At 41.1% G+C, this 21,582-nt stretch overlaps 1 protein-coding gene across 8 annotated transcripts in view; it reads left to right on the forward strand.

Moving 5' to 3' along the window:
- rgs3a (regulator of G protein signaling 3a) overlaps positions 1-21,582 on the forward strand; it is a 108,319-nt gene that overhangs the window by 47,890 nt on the left and 38,847 nt on the right. For 7 of the 8 annotated variants that reach the window (XR_008833926.1, XM_056432883.1, XM_056432882.1 and 4 more), the window contains one exon: positions 1,753-1,887. Coding sequence is in view for 6 of the 8 variants with exons in the window: in XM_056432883.1 (XP_056288858.1) it covers positions 1,753-1,887 (135 nt within the window). In the remaining 2 variants the exon portion in view is untranslated. Of the gene's footprint in view, positions 1-1,752; positions 1,888-13,382; positions 13,474-21,582 lie in introns of those variants that run through there. The other variant, XM_056432888.1, reaches the window with a different exon arrangement.

Below are 21,582 nucleotides of genomic sequence, written 5' to 3' on the forward strand. Positions count from 1 at the left end.
TACCCGACATTAGCATCACTAACACTGACGAGGCTGTAACCACCAGGCATTCTGTACACAGCAGCATCCCCATCTTCAGCGGGACATTGAGTGACATTGAAATGGACAGCTAGTCCAAGGGACGGCTACACAACATGTCAACACGCCAGGCAACAGGCATATAAACTGGCATCGTGATTCACCACTGACCAGGGCACAGAGCATCAAGGAAAGCCCCGAGGACTCAAGTCGATCTCTGAAGACACAGGATGGAAACATACTATTTATAGCCTGACTCGTGCCCAAAAATGTCAGGATACAAATGTTTTTCGCTGACACTGCCGGAAGCAGAGCAACCAAGTTAGATGGGAGTAATACAATTGTAAAGCAAAGAAATGGCTAAAAAAAATGTACTTCTGCACAAAAGGTTCCTTGCATTTTTGTGTGCTTTGATCAGAAATGCACAGAATAATGAAAACTATTCTTTAACTGGTGGATCAGAGGAGTTGATGTGAGTGTTTAAGGCTGTTTGAGTATTGAGTGATGGATTTGTTAGTTGGTACCCTGAGAACCATGGATGATGTGTTTCGATAGAAAATGCAATTAGGTGATCCTAGAATGTGTACTCTTGCCATGGATTGCCATGTCAGAGACTTACTGCAGCTGCGTGCACCGACTTATGTGAGTCTATACGTGTGATTGATTAAACTAAGAGGCATTTACGACGTCGAGTCTTTACAGCGAAGCCCAAAGGACGCTGGTTGGCAGTTGCGAAACGTTCGTAAACGGGTGTAAACATCGATGTCACTGGAAAGAGATACAAGTTGTTTTTCACACTGCAGCCCAGAAACCACGGCACACTTACTGGCAATAACTGACACAACATGTTCACATCGTAGATATTATACTCCCATTAACCCTCCTCTTTTAACTTTTTAAGAGGTCTTCTCTGAAGCCACATCAGGATTTTGAGCGAAAATCCACATAAATGATTTTGTTATGTATTATTTAGATGATGCATGAGATCTGTCTTTTATCAAAAGTGCATTGCTGGAATCATGACCAAAAACCAAATGTGGCCATTAAACTAAGAGAGATTTAATTTTGGACATCAGTGAGATCAAACACAGATTCTGGATGTCGTGGATCGAGGGATGTTTCTGTCCCATTTGAGTGAAAAGCTACTCGACCAAGCTCTGCAAACTCAAACTTAACCGCGGCTTGTTAAATATTTATTCTCATACATTTCCCAGCAGTGGTGTATTGATTGGTGCTCTTTTAGGAGGGCCATCTTGCCATTGGTCAGGTAATCGTTTTGTCAGCATATCAAATTCTGCCTGAAGTGGATCGTAAACCATTATCTAATTTCACTAATGCTGCCATTTGACCACTTTACAGTCTGTGGTGTCACGGAGACACAAAGTTCACGTGACAACAGAAGATGAATCATGCAGACAATAACACACACATGAACATGCCGGCACATACACTCAGTAGTGACACACACACACACACACACACACAGGTAGCCCTAGTCTTTAAGGTGAACGCGTTTGATTTATTCTTTTGTATTCATACTTTCTCGTCTAATCCTCTAATTTGTTCCCTTGGGCTCTTCCCTTTTTGAACCCTTTCACGATCCAAAGATCAGGAGACACTTCTCCTCTCCACTGACAGGCGATGCCTAATTGCCTGCTGTCTTTTGTTTTGCTCTCTCTCTCTCCCTCTCTCTCTACCTCACTCCCCCCCCCCCCCCTCTCTCTCTCTCTCTAGAAGTGTGACTGCCTGCTCAGCCTCGAAGCCTATTCAGCAGAGCAGAAGCGGCGTGTGTGTCAGTGTCTGAAGGACAACATTGACAAGCAGCTCCAGCTTCACAGGAGGGAGCCTTCCTATCCGCATTTTGAACAGGTATGCCACACGGACACACACTTCTAGGAGCATTTACACTTGAGTTTGAGGCCTGAAGATCAATCAGTGAACACATGGACACATTGGAGTGAACACCACACACTTTCCTGCACCACATAACCATCGCTATGAATTTCCACTTGGCTCCTATATTTATTTCGGCATGTTTAATGCTGCTTTTTGTCTGGCTGGATTTATATACTGTATATATACAGTATACATATTGACTAAACTTTGCCTTATGAATTGTATTTCTTATGATCATTGAAACACATTGAGAGAAACATCGGCACTATGTTGGAGTCACACACTTTGCTTGCTGTTTGGAGCTGGGCTGATTTTCCTTCTGCAGCAATAAGGTGATGAGAGTGGACCAAAACTACATCTTCGTGGCAGAAAATCTAATGTCGAAAAGATGCTCAAGACTCCAGAGAGCCGAGGGAACTGGATGATGATTTGTACATTTGTAAACCTGTTTTATTGTTTGGAAACAATCAAATGGATCAATTTAAATTGAGTTTAATACCCCACTTGTAATGTAGCACTACTACGACAGAGCATGGTGCCGTTAAAGATGCACTGTAACTGATCTGTAAGTGCTGACTGGGCTCAATCGAGTGCCCTGATTAAGAGGTTCACTGCAGGGGAGCTGTCAATGAGATGACTGCGGCCCACTTTGGTCATTTCAAGCATTACCTAGGGAAATCTACTGGAACAAATATATTTTTTGGGTTACAATCTGGCAAAATCTAGGGCCCTTGGCTTTATTTATTTTCTTAATTCCGTACTTCTTTCATTTGTGGTGATCAGACAAGATCGCTTCAAAGCAATCCAACTCACTTCATTTGAGTTTAGTCAAAAGGTCTTTAAAAGGTGATTAAATGGGATACATAGATCTCTGCGGTACATTAGGGGTTAATTTCATCAACACATGAAAGAGAGCGACAAACCGACAGTATTCCATGCCTTGCTCTCTCTGCATGTGTTCGTATCATGTGTTGACTTATAGACGTGTGTATGGTCCATTCAAATCGATTCAGGAATGAGACCCGATAACCCAGAAGTCCAAGAACTTGGCCCATAATTGATGCTAGTATCGGGTGAACTTTGCCCAAAAATTCAAAGGATTTTAAATATTTAAACACTGTTTTACAGATAAAATACTGAAGCTTTGAAACAATATTTACATTGTACATGAAGCTTTGTTAGCATGTTTCCTGACGCGATCAGCATGAAATGAGATGCACTCGGCTGAATGACCACATAGACACACACTGCAGTGATCAATACGCTCAATAACAACACGCTTTGGAAAGCTTGCTAAGTCACGCAAGTCAATGCCATTTACCCAAACTCTATTGCCCTATCCGGTATATTGATCAGCAAAGACATGTTTTTAAAAAATCTGCACTGATTGATTGCTTTTTCCAATTTTAATTTGTATTTAAGTCAAGCATATAGTCCTTATAGGATATCTTCCTGGCCCACATGTTGGCTTTCTGTAACTGGGAGCAAACTATGCTGATTAAAGCTGAAGCTGTTTTATTTCATAGCTAAATAAACCAGGTAGTGAGTCTCACAGGTGCTGCCATGCCCGCTCAGACATAATGAATGGATGTTGCACCTTAAAATATGCGCGTCTGACAATGTTAAAGGTTGGTATTTTGTCCCGTGAGTTGTGAGTCACGTAATTGTTAGTCAGTGAGATAATACACGCACGTGTGTGTGTGTGTCCTGCCCTCTGGAGTTATTCCTGTATATCATCTTCATGCACTTCATCTCTTATTAAATGTAAATAAAAACGGTGTCCTGGAGGCAAGAGAATACATGATTAATCATTTTACATCGAGACAAATTAGTTCACTTTTGATTGCATTTCTCCAGAGTACCTTGGAGGCAAATAGTTTGTCTTGAATCAACTCCAGATGTGTTTAATTATATCAAAAATCAGCAAATCAGCTTCGTCAAGGACTGGAGATATGAGGAGAATTGAATTAGTGGTATTCTATTTGTTGTAAGTGATGCTTTAAAACCAAATGTCTTCTGTATTTCACTTGGAAGTCTCCTTTGGTTGTTTTAATATTGGCAAAAGAAAGGAGGACACATTCATATATAGACATTCACATCCCTCCACAGACAACAACTGCATTAGCCCTTGACATTAATATGTGAATCACATGTTAACAAATCTGCCACAATGTCCCGTTGATAGATATGATGCGACTCATGTGCACCGTGTTGTTTCTTTACTGCTGAGTCAACACTACAACTTACTGACCAGAGCGGCGTATCTTTGATGCACGTTCCAGAGAGTTAGACTGGCAGCAAAGGAGCTTCACAAAGTGACCCTTTGAATCACACATTTCCCTTGTGTAGGAAACTGCTTTGGTCCTTTCACGCACAAAGCCCAGTAAATCCAAACTTCACTGAAGTATGCACTTTACTCAAGAGTTAGGTTCAAGTGTGCAAAGAGAGCAGAATCCACCCAAAGGGCAAACACACAATCGCATCCATTCCACCTCCTTATGCTATTTTGTCCATTCATGTTTTTCCAACATATGGATCAGTTCCTTCAAGTCCCTGAACGCTTTGAAAAAATTGCCGCATGAGCCCTTTACACTCTGGAAATGTGACTCTGTCAGCTGCTCTAACGGAGGATGATCCTGGACGGAGGCAGCTGTTGTGTTTGCAGGGGAAAAGAGGCTCGTCAAAGTATAAAGCAGTCATTTTGCATTACTTTTATTTTAATTTGACTTGATTTTGATAACACATTTAATTTCTGCCTTGCTCACATCCACTGTTTCCACGTTGTGATCACTTTGTTCACAATCTATTTATTTCCCGACACATTCGTCACGCTGTGACTTCAAGGGTCTTTAATCAGAATGAAGGAGTTTCAATAGTGTGCTCCTAAATGACTGATGCAGCAGTCTAACTGCTCTGTATACACTAAACTAATAATCTATGATGCAAATTCAACCCTTTTATTTGTTTCCGTACTCATGTACACTCACCCTTGTGGTGGTACCCCAGAGTCATTAAAAGCCAGTGAGCTCTTTCCTTGGAAAGCTTCCGGTACACTCTTGTCTGGGCAGCATTAGCCACTAAGCTGCTGGAAAAATGCATTTGTTCAGCTGCACACACACACACACACACACACACACACACACACCCTCAAATGTGAATTAAGGGAGGACTGGCCATTTTGAAAATGTCAGTCGCATGTCATCACACACAACGTTAGCATTCGATGAGCAATGCTGTCACTCCTTCTCTGAGTAACAAGAGAAAAACAAACTATCTTCAGTAAAAGGTGAATACACCTTTCACAGGAGAGCATAGGCTCAAAACAAGAGTCAACTCAAAAAAGACGGCTGCTGCTATTGAAGAAAGTGTGTCTGTTGTGTTTGGATGCAGCGTGCTCTGTTCTCTCTCTCTGGCTGTCTCATTTCACATTTATTAGAATCTGTTTTAGCCGCTAATGACACAGCATTTATGACTCAGGAGGACGAGGACGAGTTCTCATTCCGTCTCTCGACTTGTCAAACTTCTACTTTTAAAGAAAGTGGCGGTCCCCTCTTCTCTTACCGACTATTCTACTGTGTTCCTCCATCCGCAGCTAACTCGATCAATGATAAATGAAGCTGTGGACAGATTGGGAGTGCCGGTGAATATGCATCCTTTCGAGCAGCATATCTCACTACGAGGGCACGCCGAATCTTAAGCAGCTACACAAAATAACTAACAGAAAATAAGCTGATCGCTCCACAGTTCAGGATTTATCGGAAAACGGAATTATTCATTCCCATTTTTCTCGTTTTGCCTGTAAAATTGTTGAAGGGCTATTGTCTTGACACGGGTCATTTTCTCAGGATGTGCAACTATGCTTCTGTATTTCTCAGCATAATAATAATTAATTAATAAGTCAATAGTCAAAACTTCCGTGAGAAACTTGAATGAAAAGATGTAGAGATAAAATGAGATATTACCTTTTTTTACCTAACAGAAGTTATCTTTTTTTTTTTTTTATCCAACTTTTCTAAGCAGTGTCTTATAATAAAAACAACGTTGATTTACTGCAAGTACACAAATGACACATAATCATCCAAATATTTAGTGGAATAAAACACTTAATGTCTACTTTCAAGCACACTTCTAAAACGGGTTTGTCTGAACATGTATTAAAATGATCCAACAGTTTATCAACACAAGTGCTCTTATACAGAGAAATATAGTTAATGTACTTGAGGTATACATGATTGGTTATTTCCCCTAAATTGCAAGACAGCATACGCGACAAATCAACTGGAGAATTAGATCAAACAAAAGACTTTTATTTTAAAAATTGTGGGGGGGGGGGGGGGGTGGTATGTGTGTGTTTATGTGTTTATATGCGTGTGTATATGTGTGTATATGTATGTGTATGTATGTGTGTGTATGTGTATGTATATGTGTGTATATATATGTTTATGTCTGACATTTTTGTACTTGTTTTATGTTATATTACTAAACGAATAAAAAAAATTTAGTGACAAAAAAAGAAGAAAAAAAGACGACGACGGCCTTAAAGAGGAGTTTGACAGTGGGGGGGAGAAAGGGTCACTAGAGTGAATTTGTGCAGGTCCCCAATGAGATCAGGGTTGTATGGTTTTGGCTGTCCATCACATGTCAGAAGTGATGGACAGTAGGCTGAGACATGGCGTGTACAGTCGCTTCACTGGGTCACGATAGGATTCAGCGAGGGATGCAGGAGAATGAGTCGAGGAGTAAGTCGTGAGAGAGGCTCCTTCACGCCTGTCGCCGCATCATGAGTGGGGAATTACAAACAGTATATTTACACAAATATTTACATCGTACACGTCCAACATCCTCCTCAGTTTAAACACACAGTCTGAAAACAGTCGTGAGTGTAAATTATCAATCTATAATGTCCGATTCGGGCAACGTGTACTCATTCACGTGATTCACATTCCTCTCGCTCTCTTTGTTTGCATGCAACGGACACACACTTTCCCCTTCATTGTCTCTAATTAGACACGGATGAGTCACATTTGTCCTGTCAAACACACACACACACAAACAACATACCTATTTTCTGTATGTGAGGGACTGATATGACAGATAAATTGTCAGCATCTTAAACTTTCCTTCATTTTCTTAAATAAAGGCCCTTTAGCTGACCACTTAGAGATATTGATGAATTCTGGAGTCCTCCATAATAATAATAATATAATAATACTCCTATGTGGATGCACATTTGTTATTTTGGTGCGCTTTCCTCATTCGACACTACAAATTAAAAAGGTTGACCAGAAAATAAGAAACCTTATCTCCCCACCGTATTCTTCTTTTCTCTTTGTTATGTTTACAATATAACAAATCAAGAACATATTTATTTTCCTTTACTAATTCTATTGCAGCATTATCAAGTGCAACTATGCAATCTTCCACCTTCAGTCTCTCTCTGATATCTTTATCATTGACTGCGTTTCCCTTTAGCACTCTCTGTGTCTCCATCAGTTACACGCACGCACGCACACACACACACACACACACACGCAGATCATGGATGTTATTCATTGTGGCCTGTAGTTTAGGATTAATTCCCTCGTCTCTCTTTAAACATTAATGATTTCCCTTTGATGGAGTGGTGTTTGGCTTCATTTTAGCTCACCTTTAACTATTCATAACTGTGTTACATAATGGCAATTCTGCATCAGCTCAGGAGCTAGTGTAGATAAGAGCCTCGCAGACTTAGTCCTAAGAAGGTACAGCCGAGCATGAAATCCATTCACTGTCAAGTTTAATTATGCGCATTCTTTACTTAAAAAGATGCTCCACTGAGCATGCAATGGAGCCGGGATAATAGTTTAATTTTCAAACGACAGCGCTTCTTTTTCCTTTCTTTTTACATGTTTGATTAGTAGAAGTGATTGATGACAGTTGTGAGACATTTCTAAATATCCTTCCACCAATTACCAAGAGAACTGGGTATACGCTGCTGGAAGCGGTCGAAACAGGCAAACGTTGAACAGTAGTCGGCCATAAGTTGATATTCTACTTTTTAGATGTCAATCATTACTTCATGCATCACATGGAAATGTGTCCCCGAGAATACCTCCAGCCAGACAGTGAGCGAGACAGCGGCCTGTGCAGTGTTATTCACAAAGGTTTAAAATAGCTGTTTGAAAAGCCCATTATTTATTACCACATGATATGATTAGATAACGCCTGACGTATAGCTTACATGGCTCCCCTTAGGTCAAACACATGGTCACTGTAACAGACAGGGCTGTGCGTGTGCGTGTGCGTGTGTGTGTGTGTGTGTGTGTGTGTGTGTGTGTGTGTGTGTGTGTGTGTGTGTGTGTGTGTGTGTGTGTGTGTGTGTGTGTGTGTGTGTGTGTGTGGAGGTGTCTCTGTGGTGTGCGTGTGTGTATCTTATGAGGTGTGAAAGACATGGCCCTTAATATCCTTCTCTTTGATAGGGTTTGATTCAGTGCTTTGATTTGCAACGGAGCAACTTCTAAAAATAGCATGCGGGAGAGAGAGATAGAGAAAGATAGAGAGAGAGAGAGCGAGAGGGGGAGAATGAAGGACACTGACTGCTTTGGTCTCCAGAGAGTTAGTTGCATTTGATCTTCTCATAACCATCCCTCTCTCTACATTTTTAAAACATCACATTTCGTTTCTATTCCTCCTCTCTCTCTCTCTCTCACCCGATTCAATCTGTCTTCATTTCCCGTCCTTCAGCGGATCCCTCTTTCTTTACTCCCCTCTTTTGCGCCCTTGCACACACATTGACACGCGCGTTATTGCCGAGCTCGGGCAGAAGCTGGCACTGCAGCAACAAAGACGAGAAACAGAGAAAGAGGAGGAGAAATTGAAGCACTGACACAGCCAGAAAAACAAAAAAGATCACATATGGTCACATTGGATTAGCAGCCTGTCTCTATTCGCGCAGCACACGTGCTTTGTTGGTGTGTGTGTGTGTGTGTGTGGATGTGCCATTCTTTGCCGTACTGTGGGACACACACCGATGACAACACACTTAAACACTCAGCACACTCCGAGTCCAGATGCCTGTGTCTAAGGTAACGTATTGTTATCTTTTGGTATGAAGGTCAAACTGAGAGCTCTTTCTGGAAACTTCAGGTGGCATCTCCATAGAGGAGATTATTGTGTGTGTGTGTGTGTGTGTGCTTATTTCTGTAAATATGGTTTAAATATCTCAGTGTTTGCGTGATAATTGACTGTTTACATTGTGTGTGCAAGTAGCACTTTACGTCCTTGGTCCCAACTATTTGACATTATTCACATTTACATAACCAGATGTTTCAGCCTGCGCAGCAGCAGTTTCTTTTGAGACTCTCTTTGCTTCATTCCGATGAGCATGGACATGTTGTTACTCTTTTCTAAACTCCATGACGTAGAGTACCAGTCACATTTATATTCATGCTTTAGTGAATTGGGGCTCATGGAGCTCCACAGGCAGTGCATTGAAACATCTGAGGATGTCTGGATGGAGAAGCTCTACGACTGGTCATGTTGACTCAGTATCTGTGTAATCAAAGACTTTAGAGTTCATGTGTTTGTTTTCCTTGTAGTAATTGGAATAAGTGTTACCTTCTGTATACAACACCTCTTGTTTTGTGTTGGACATTTACATCTTGAAGGGTATTTATTGTCAGTGGTGGATAGTCGTTGACCCGCGTGAACACAGACGACAGGTGTGTGTGTGTGTGTGTGTGTGTATCTGTGTGTATCTGTGTGTCTCCTGCCTTCATGTCAAACGAGGAGATGTCACACTGAGGAGATAAAAAAACACATTTCCTCGAAGAAGCATGAAGAGGCTCTTGAGATAATAGAGTGAGAGAAAGGTTAAAGAATATATATGAGAGAGAGATAGAGAGAGAGAGCCATGTTGTTCAATTAATCACTCAGGTAATTCTTTTTATCTGCAAAAAACCGGAGACTTGTTTCTATTTAAATATAGGGCCATTTTTAACAGAATGTTAAAGGAAATCTGCTCATGAAAATACTATTACGCAAATATCAGGATCTCTACAGTCAGACCTCAAACAATTGAAAACTATGGAAAAACCTTTTGTAAATATGTCATTGGTCTTCGAATCATTTGTTAACCTGAGGAACGTGACGGTCTCCTCAGCGCTCCCTCAGATCAGATGTTTTTGTCTGCCTCTATTTTTAGTCCCCTCAGTGGAGCTTTAGTGGATGATTAAGTCAAATGCTTCATGATTGTCAGGATTTATTTGCTGTTTCCATTGCACTTTGTTGCATATTGATTTTATCTATATACTAACTTTCCCACTTCAACTAAGCGTGACAACTTTGATTTTGTTTGCAGTGTATTTGGTGTTTGTGCTCAGGTAAAGCACAAAAACAGCTGAATAACTAGAACGGGCACTCGGTAGAGCGCATACCTTCGCATATCACAAGATTGGGCATTGGATTATGAACATGTTGGCATTAGTTGCATGCCAATTGGATAAAAATTGACCGTCCTATGGTAAAATGACCTTGACCTTTGACCCGATTGATCCCAAAATCTAATCAAATGGTCCCCGGATAATAACCAATCATCCCACCAAATTTCATGCGATTCAAGAAGATGTTGACCTTTTCATGACCTTGACCTTTGACCCGATCGATCCCAAAATCTAATCAAATGGTCCCCGGATAATAACCAATCATCCCACCAAATTTCATGCGATTCGGTTTAAAACTTTTTTTGTTATGCGAATAACACGCAGACAAATAAATATATAAATAAATAAATAGGTAAAAATGCACCTGCTGAATTACGGCATTTAAAAAACATTTTCGGTAACTTTTGAATAGCGTATATAGCCTTTTTATGATATTTGTTGTTATACTTTATAATTATTAATGCTGACAAGGTATTTGTATGCACCACTGTTGTATTCAATAGCACTTTAGGACTGGGTATGTTGAAGAATACCTAAATGTGTTTTAAAAACAGTCCAATATTCTAAGTTGGCATTGAACACAGATTCTTAGTCTTGTTTACGACATCTTTTATAGGATTTCCTCATCTACATTTGGACTTGTTTCTATTCAAAGGTTATTGTACAGCTGCTTGTGTAACAGGATTGTAAGTCGCTTTGGATAAAAGCGTCAGCTAAATGACATGTAATGTAAAAAATGTAATGTAAATATCAAGCAATGATGCTTTGAAAGGTTTGGTTGTCTTATTAGTTATTTTGATCTTAAAAACCTCAGTAAATGTTGATGTCTGTATGGAACAACAGTCGAGGGCATGTTGCTAAGTGAGAAGCCGCCATTCGTCCGGCTTAAATCGAAGTGGGCCCTTCCTGACGTCGGCCTCCTCGAGGCATTGTTTGAACAAAATGGTGCATTGATGTCACCCACATCAAGAATAATATGGCTGGCTATGACTCAAATATATCTATATGTAGTCGGTGAATACATATCGATAGTGTCCTGGAACCTGGGGTTCTCAACCTTTTGTAAGTTAATGACCAATTCTGTTTTTTTAAAGGGCAACCTTACCATACATGACAAAAACAACTAAAAGCATAACAGCTGGGCTGTATGTGTGTTATGTCAGCTGTGACTATAATGTATATTCTGCTTGCCGTCACCACCACTGCTGTTATAAATCAAAATTGTATGTATTCAGGGTTTATATATTTAATATTTCCTCACCAACCGCTTTGGAGCTTTTACTGTCTGTGTTGTCTCCCACATCTCTTTTTCCTTTCAGCAAAACAATGGCAGACAATGCACCATACCATTGTTTGCCAACACTTTGCTGTCCTTGTATTCTTTTAAAGACACATTATTTAAATGTGAGTTACGGTCTGCGAGGTGAGCTACCAGGGTACCAGTGTACCCCCTCCATCGAACATTGTTACGGCATAAAGGCCCACTAGAACAACAATAGACAACCTCGACAACAACAATAGAGGAAATAATGAAAACCGTCACTGACGATCAATTTCAAATGAGCCATACGTGACACCGAAGGCGTGAGATGGCTTTGCTCGTGTGAGGCAGTGTTGGCGAGATGGAGTTTCGTGAAGTATTGAAGCTTTCCAGAAGATTTGTTCGCAACATGTTTTCTCGAGGCGTCATGCGCTCACAAAAGCCACCTGGTGGCCGGAGAGTGTCACACAGTCAGATCTATGACACGTGGTCTTTAACCATGTGATCTGTGATCTGCTGTCTTTCTGTGCCAGTGGGCTCTTTTTGTTGTTGTGAGTAATGCATCAGATGTGTGTGAAGTAGGGGAAATGATAGCGGTCTAACACTGTCAAGCTGCAGAGGTCAGCGGATATGCTTGTGTAAGAGGTAAGAGATGTAAAGAGGAGACTTTATTTGGGAATTAAGACTTTAACCCTTGTGTTGCCTTAGGGTCATTTTGACCCGAATCAATATTACACCCTCCCCCCGCCTTTGGGTCATTTTGACCCGATTCAATGTTTCACCCTCCTGTTACCTTTATATTTACTAACATATTTTACCCTTTGGGTTCAATTTGATGCCAGCAATTAAAACCTCCAGAAAATTATTAGAATTAATATTGTTTTCCAAGTTTAAGTGTGAGGCACTTTATGTTTGTTTGTTGACTACCGAAAGAACACCGACATTAAACATTGAATGGGGTCAAATTAATCCTAAAGCGGGGGGAGGGTGTAATATTGATTCGGATCAAAATGACCCTAAGGCAACACAAGGGTTAAGAAGAACTGAACTTTGAAATGTGGCTGCAAAACCAGGACGTATCGGGACATTCTCCGTATTAACAGTTGGGAACAAACATTTGACAGAATGCCCTCGACACACAGATTACTTCCTTTTGTTGGGCTGGTGATTAACAGCCATTATATGCAGATACTGTTGAAGACTGGGTGTTTCTGCTTAAGGTTGTTTTTATGGTTGGTTTGTGCTTCATATATTTTTACCCTATGACTTCACAGCTGCATTGTCTGTGTCAGAGACCTACCTTCATATTAGTTTAAAGTCAATGCATGTGTTTGCGTGTGTGTGTGTGTGTGTGTGTGTTCACAATGGATATGTGTTCATTGTATGCTCTGTGCATCCTGTGGGACCTTGCTGCAGTGCCTTCATGCTTGAGGGTGGTTGTGCAGCCACAAATGGACACAGATGTCAGACAATATTTACAGACACACACACACACACACATCTGCAATCACTGAGACTAGTTATTATGTTCGGTGGACATATGCACCACGCACATGCATATTCTACTCTCTGAGCCCTCGCTGCTCATTTGTCTCTTATCATTATCGCTATCTCCTCCCTCCCTCTCCTTTCCTCCCCTCTTTCCTTCTCACTTGTTTGTGCAGCCTCTTGGTCTCTCTCTCTCTCTGTCTCTCTCTCTGTGCACAGTTCAGTTGGCCTAGCCCACACTGACAGGATCACACACACCCGCCCGGCTTTCCAGCCACAAACACTCACACAACAGTTTGACAGAGGAAGTAGGCCACTTTAATGGGGATGTGTGGAGCGCCTGTATCTGCCTTGAGTGGATTGTAACCAGGAACGGCTTCCTCTTGCCAGGTAGGGTTTACGTACCATCACTTTATTTCATCTTTCATCTTATTTTGTGAAGCGGTTTCATGCTAATGGTTTCTGTGGTGCTTTTCTCTTTCTTTGGTGAAAAAAGGTTATCAGAGTATACATGTGGTTCGTGTGAGTTGCTTATATTGTGCTGCTGGAGGGCAGGGAGTGGTTTAGTCATACGGAGAGAAAAACAAGAGAGAGAGAGCGATGGGAGGAAAGATAGGAAAAAGCAATAAAAGCTTATTTATCACAAGGCGCCTCTATGAGACGCTTATATGAAGACTTGGGTATCTTTGTTTTATTCTCTCTCTATCACTCCATCTACTTCGGTCCCTTCCTCGCATATTGCTTTATTAGCTCTCTTAAATATAATTACCCCTCGTAATATCGCCGCCCCCTTTGTAAACAAGAGTTGTGGACAGTATATTGCGGACAACAGATTGTTTACGTCCCCCGTTTGGCCATTTTACTTCACTCGTTTCACCTCTGGCTGTATGCCAGTGACATCATGTCGTCCTCCACATGGCTGGAGAGTCATTGGGTGATGCACAGGGAGGCTGAGAGAGAGAGGAGTGGATCGGAAGATTGCCATTAAAACCGAATCTGAGCTGAATGTGATAGAGAGAGCTTACAGAGGAGCCAGAGGAGAACAACATGAAGCACACGGGGGAACATGGCTTTTTCAATATCCTCCTTGTAGCGGTTTCTCTTCTTGGAAGGAGAAAAACAATTGGTAGCTTGTGTGTGTGTGAATGTGAAAAGATATATGAAGTTTAGGAAGTTTAGTTTAAGTAGAATTTTCCTACTCTTCTCCGTGATCCTTGATCAATAGTTGACAGTGTTCAGACACACACATACACACACGCAAAAACACATTTATACACACACACACACAGACAAACCGCTAGCCCCAGCGTGAGCAAATTAGATTTGTTATTTGTTATAACCTGTTAAATAAAAATGTTACACACACACACACACACAATGTAGGACACAAAGGAAACAAAAGATAGAGCGCGTTACGTAAACAACATTTTCTCTGAGCTTCTATCAATAATGCCTTTGCATCTTTGGATGTGACACTCACACACACCCTTAAAACTACCCAACCCCCTCCCAGTACTCCCCTATCCTGCTGTGATGGCCTGTGCCTGCTTCCTGTGAGCGAGTGAATCTTGATTCTTCCAAAAGGTTTCGTAGGTGTGGCGGTGCTCCGGGTTACTCTTTAAACGAGTGCGATTGCAATGTCACTTAACCCTTGTGTTGCCTTCGGGTCAATTTGACCCGATTCAATGTTTCACCCTCCTGTCGCCTTCGGGTCAATATGACCCGATTCAATGTTTAACCCTCCTGTTACCTTTATATTTACTAACATATTTTACCCTTGAGGTCAATATGACCCCAGCTATTAAAATCTCCAGAAAATTATTAGAATTAATATTGTTTTCCAAGTTTAAGTGTGAGGTACTTTATGTTTGTTTGTTGACTCCCGAAAGAACACCGACATTAAACATTGAATCGGGTCAAATTGACCCGAAGGCGACAGGAGGGTTAAACTTAAACACTCGTATGTACACGTATAGGAAAACTACGTCAACAGCTCTCAGTGGAGATGGAAATATAAATGAGAATCGGCTTCATGCCCGTAAATCGATTACATAGTTGATTTTGAAGTTCAAAGCTATTGTGCTTCAATTAGTGTTGCTAACCCACGGGATATTCCTAATAATCTGCAGCGTTGGTATTGCAGTATTATTCTGCACATTTGAGTGAATGCACTTTGTATGTGATTATAAAGTTGCCAGTTTTACTTTATACTTTGTTGCCTCAAGCATATTTGTATTACTCTCTTAAACCCTCGCCATTTGACGCTATATCTTTCATGATTTAGTTATCCCTTGGGGATTAATAAAGTATTTATCTATCTGTCTATCTATCTAAAACGATTTAGCCCCCTTTTATGTCCGCTGTGTTCACCTGACATCTCGTCCTCTTGTTTTTCCTTTGATCTACACCACAGACCCTTTTTTCACTTGTTCCCTCGCTCCCTTTTCCGTTTTCGGTCTCCTCCTTTCCTCCTGGCCCGATCACATTGGAGGGGTCTGACAGATAAAAGACTATTTCTCGCCTCGTCGCTCGTCTCTTTGTGAAATCGAGGGCAAAAGAGGCCAGTGCATTGCGGTGCATGTAATGAGGTCATTCAGAGATTAATCATCTATAGCATGGTCCCTTAACGAGTTATTGGTATTACACAAAGCAATAATGTCTCTTTAATCTTCAGACCGCAGACTGTTTTGGAGAGTGCATGCCAGCGCATGCTTAATATATATTTAGTTGCCATGCACATGCTACACACACACACAAACCTATCGCCCTCCGCCGTACACACACTCTTTTTCACAGAAGCAGCCGACATCAGGATGATTAACACATCAGATACGGCCTGACAGGCCTACATATACATCTCTTCCAAACTAGATAAGACACATGTGCCTTTTGTGATATATAACCTGTGAGTGCAGGGAGGTAGAAAATGGAACTTGTGATTGTGTGTACGTGTGTGTACATGTGAGTGTACATGTGTGTGTGTGTGTGTGTGTGAGTTTATATAACAACCTGTGACGTGAGATGGAAATGATTTCACTTAGGCAAATACACTTAGTCTACGTTTGTATTAAAATGTGTTCGTGGAAAATAATGTGGTTCACAAGTACTAAAAAGCAAGTTTAATATCGCTGTTAACGAGCAGCACCGCGGCCCCAAGGAGGTTATTGTCTCAGGAACACAGAGACACTTCTAAGAAACACACATTCATATTTGTAATGTCTTCTTTTGTGCCCTGGACTGTAATGACCCAGAAAGAGATCCAGAACCTTTCTGACTAAATGGTGGAGCTCCTTATCTAATAAAACTGGTGTATCTACTTATAAATAATGTAACTTTCACCTCCTGAGATATTAATTTGAGCAATTTAGAGGCCAGTGTTGGGAAAGTGAAAATGTAAGTATTTGGTTTTCTCCTACATACCGGATCTTTACATTTATCGGACAGCTATATTTTCTCTGCTAAATAAGATTGCAACCTCCATTTAAAATGGAGTCTTAGCTCGTCTTCACTGACCTGACATGTTCTTTGAAGAAATCAATGACACAAGTCAGTGAGTAAAAACCACAAAAGAAAGGAGGGTAATGCAGACTGATTCAATCCTGAGACATCCTTCCAGACATCCTGCTGTCGTACAGATCCAGCACTGAAGAGAGTGCATACAGAGGGAGCCGTGAAGAGGAAGAACAAGAGAAACCATGTTCTTTTCTTTTTTTTGACAGCTTTGCTAATTGAGTTGAGCCGGATTTATTTAGTTTGGAAGTGGACTTGGCAATTGTAATGGCGGAAACACTGAATCATTAATATTACACTTGGTAGAGAGAAGGAGGGGAGGACCGTAATCAATCAATCAATAACCAATCTTTAATGTAATGTCTCAATTCAAATATACCGGGACACAGGAAATTAAAAAGAAAAGAGAAAGGAGGAAAAGAAAAAACGACATAAAAATGAAATATGGCACTTTGAAAATGAGAAGCGGGAGGGGTTGGAGCTACGATGACAGAGTTCATAGGTGCATTTGGAGAACGCACAGCACAGCTGCTCCCCTGGAAAGGGAGTCTCGTTGCCATGGTAACCGTGGGCCAGAGTTCACATAATTGTTCCTGGGTGACTCTCCACAAGTGTGTGTGTTTCCCCGCTGCTTTATCCTTGTGAGAATATTTTGACCTTCAGATATTTAAACCTTCAGAATGAGAGTATTTTTTGGTCAAATGAAGGTCATTGTTGTCGGTCTTCATTTCTTCAGTGAGATGTTTTTGGAAATATGACTTCAGGGTATCCCACTGATCACCAGTGTTGGGCAAGTTACTGAAAATTAGTAATTAGTTATAGTTACTTCTTTTAAAAGTAATTGAATTACTTTACTAGTTACTGTATATCCAAAGTAATTAGTTACTCGGGAAAGTAACTTTTAAGTTACTTTTATGTCTGCTTTTTTAATGTCATGAACAGTCAAACACAATAAACATATGTTGTAGACCTATTTATTGCAATCAACAGGGCAACAGGCCTTCAAATCAAGCAGGAGTACAAAAGTCCCTTTTTTAGTTAACTTAATACAAAATAACTGTCTCAGTGATTTAACAGTGTTTTTTTTTTACCACATTAGGCCCAATGAAATAAAAGTGATTGGCCTACAGTATTAACACCAGTGGCGGGCCGTGGGCCTGGGGCCTGGGCCTTCAGTGAGGTCCTACACAGTCCCACCCGAATTAATCCACCTCTTATTACTATCATTATGATGCCATGGCTCTTGACCAGGGCTCAATACGTCGATCGCGGCGTAGTATTGGTAGATCGCATGACATTAAAAAAAATTGGCCCGCCCCCGTCATTTTCTCTATAGCACGTCTTTGTTCATTTATTAAACTAAACAGCCGTCTGATGTTGATCGTATCTACACAACAGCATGTCATTTCTCTCGGCTCTCCGTCTCGCACGCTGCAGAATGCGCGCATCGGGACGGAGAAAAAGAAGAAGAAAAAGTCACTTGCACTAGTTTGTTCACTAAACAGGGCATTGTCGCACCCAAAGCAGATTTCAAGTATATGCTCGACCAAATCGACATCTTCTCCTCCTTCCGCCATTGTGGGTTGAAAAAAACAGCTTTGTAGTCCGCGAATTAATTCCTTTATCAAATTCAGTTTCCTAGTTCTAAGGTTCTGCATATACCTGCCCATAGGACCCGCCTCTCAATATTGATAATCCAATCAAAAGACGTGCAGCCCTGTGCCGGTTCCGGGGCCTTCTCGAAGGCCTAGAGGAGCCAACTCTAAAGCTGATTGGTTGACACAACATCGTCATTCCCATTCACTTGAAGCTACCAGCGCCCGCAATGTTGATTCTGAAGGCCTAAGGGCAGATTTGAGCCCCCTGGCAACACACGATGGCTGAATATGATTGGATAAAAGATCTAACATAAAGACCAGCCCTCCAAATCTCAACCTGGCGCTGGCAGCAGCGCAACCAAGAGGAACGCTATGAAATTAAGAGAATAATTCTTACTCTGGGAAATAATTGAATACATATTTGTGGGGAAATATATTTAGAAAAAAATATATATTCTGATGATGTTTAGGCCAGCAGAGAAGGCCTTGCTGGCCCTGACGGCCCGCCACTGATTAACACTAATTAAAAGAGAAAACAAAGGTGCCTTGAGGTGCTGCATATAATTGAGGGGGGGGTGCTAGTGAGGCGTGTACGTGCTGATCTGGAGTCAGTTTGGTAGGATTTGGGTATAAATAAATTATTTCATTTAAAATATGGATTTTTATTTAAAGATATTCATGTAATTTGCATGCAAAATAGGTCTACCCGAACCAGCGGACACAAAATTCAACCAGCGGCAAAAACCGCGGACCTGGCAACACTGGAAGTGGCTGTCAATCACAGTGTGGCACCGTGCGTGCTGGTCGAGGGGGCGTGCCTGTGATTGGCGGAGTAGAGGGGAGGCGTGCCTGTGATTGGCGGAGTAGAGGGGAGGCGGGGTTAACCTGTCGGAAAACGGAAGTTACGGGTGGTTGACGGGAACCGTTGTTGTTGATGTTCGCGCTGTCTGTGTTGGTGGATGCCCAATAAAGGGAGGAATAATAACGTCGTCCCGTCTCCGTGTCATCAGTCCATAACGTCCGAGACGTTACAATATCATTGCGCCACCAAGGTCCTGCGATGTCGGATCAGAAGCAGCTAAAGTAGCCTAGCTTGTCTTCTTGTCTGCAAGTGTTCATTTTTCACAAAAGAGAGTAACGCGAGTAACGAACTCATTTAAATTTCAGTAACTGTAACTGCGTTAGTTGATTAAAAAAAATACTTCGTTACACTCTCGTTACCGCTATAAGTAGTGGAATTACAGTAACGCGTTACTTTGTAACTTTGTAACGCGTTACTCCCAACACTGCTGATCACACCCGGTTTCTTTCCCACCCCGGTGACACAGTCACACCAAATATGAGTCATGTCAATTGGCTTAATTTTTTGAATATGACGAGGTATTCATCATTTCTGGATGCAGTATCTGAGCTCTGCTGCTGTAGTTGTGCTCAATTATATGTCACATGAGGAAGTAAGGTCAAGGGTAGCCTCCTTCTAGGTCCACTTCGAAAACTGAAAAGCATTAATAAGTATTAAACATCCATGCATTATTTGTGGCATATCATTTGTCTTTGTTTAAAAGAGTCAGTCTGCACCTACGCATTGATATTATATAGTTTGTTTTTTAAACTAAGCTTCAAAACCCCAAATTGATCCCTTTGTTTGATTTTTTTGTGATTTGTCCTTATAACCACTCTGAAGCACACGTTTGTTTGTTAGTTTCAAAGACAGAGAATCACCAAAGTGATTAATCGGGAGTGGGAGTCATCCTCTCGGATAATGTTGTACAAAATGGGGCGTTTTGCATTTGTTTGACAGAAACAGTCGACATCTGAAAGAAAAAGAGGAGCAAGAAAACTTGTGAGGTGATGAAGCATCGTTCTCCAAACTTGTCTGCAGTTCGCTGGTCAACACGGCGTTACATCACATCTGCTCCGCTAGCTCAATCCAATCTTTTGCTGTTTTGACCTCGATGACAAACAAAACACTTCCACTATTATATTTGGAAACTAATACAAAACCACACAATGTGAGTATTAGTGTAACGTTCCTGTCTGGAATGTTGCCTGGCAGGGTGAGTGCAAGGTGTGGCAGGTGATCATTGACTCGTGAGATCATTGTGAGGCCGATGACCTCGACTGTGAAGCAGGATTTGGAGTTAGCGACGAAGCTTCAGGTCGAAACCATGACGGCCCACGTCTTGACGTAACTTCTGCTGCACACACATCCGGAGCCGGTGATGTGGGAGATAAGAGATGAACTTGTACAAAAGCACCACCTACTGACTAATTAAAGCTTGGTGTAAAATATTATGACACAAATACAAAAAGTCTTTATCCAGACTAAAAGGAAAAACAGTTGTTACTGAGAAAGCAAAGAAATGGACAGCTGATAGATGATCTTCGAAAATAAAAAAGAAGCTGTTTGTTCTCCTACATGTGCACCTTAATTAACAAAGCAGTATAACAGCACCATAAATTCCATTTATATAACCACAATAACACATCATCTGTTTGTGTGCTCTTATCATATATTCATATCATATATTCACTTATGTGTGTCAGCTGAAAGAATAAGGCTAACATTGTGACACAAGGGGATTTGTTAAGTATCTTCTATTCTTGCCGATTCTATTTTTATATCACATCTAAGTCACACATTAACTTAAAGGAATACAAAAATGTGATTATAGTCGGAACGACTGGTGCCTTAGTCTTGGTGGTGACATTGTAAGCCTGTTAATTTACACATTCACACAGTCAGCGATGTTACCAAACTACTTTTAGCCTTGATTATGTGTTTAACTTCTTCGCATTTTCGTTTGCTCTTTTTTGTGAACGCACTCAGAACCAGATCAAGAAACGCTGGGCGGACTTCCAGCCTTGATAACCGCCGTTGAAGGACAGCTTGAGGGGGATTGTGTTTGAGCCCAAAAAATAAAAGACATCCTGTGTGTGTTGACCCTGTAATGCGGTTCATGGTCCGTTAACATAAAGAAAAGAAGAAGATGGACATTTTCCAAGATCTCCTTTGCTGATTTCTTTCTTTCTCTCTGCCCTTTTCCACTAACTCATCTCATTTCTATGTCATTGCATTCACTAACTCCTCTCCTCCTCCCTTCTGCTTGTCTTATTCACTTTGTCTCCTCCATCTATTCAATCTCTTGCCCTGCATCCCACTCTGCCTTTTAGCGCTGGTTTTATGTCTCTGCTTAAGTGAGGCAGGACATTGCATTGTGTTGAATCATTGATAACCGTACAGCCATATTTGTGTACGTGTGTGTATTGTATGTGTGCTACGAGCATATAAACATGAATATAAACCTGAGCACATTACCCATTAGTGTGTGTCTATTCATTCATCTTTTGAAGCAGGCTTGAAGAGTGTTGTCAATGTGGAACATGTAAT

Source organism: Pseudoliparis swirei, chromosome 15 (assembly GCF_029220125.1).
Source record: "Pseudoliparis swirei isolate HS2019 ecotype Mariana Trench chromosome 15, NWPU_hadal_v1, whole genome shotgun sequence".
NCBI classification, from domain to species: Eukaryota; Metazoa; Chordata; class Actinopteri; order Perciformes; family Liparidae; genus Pseudoliparis; species Pseudoliparis swirei.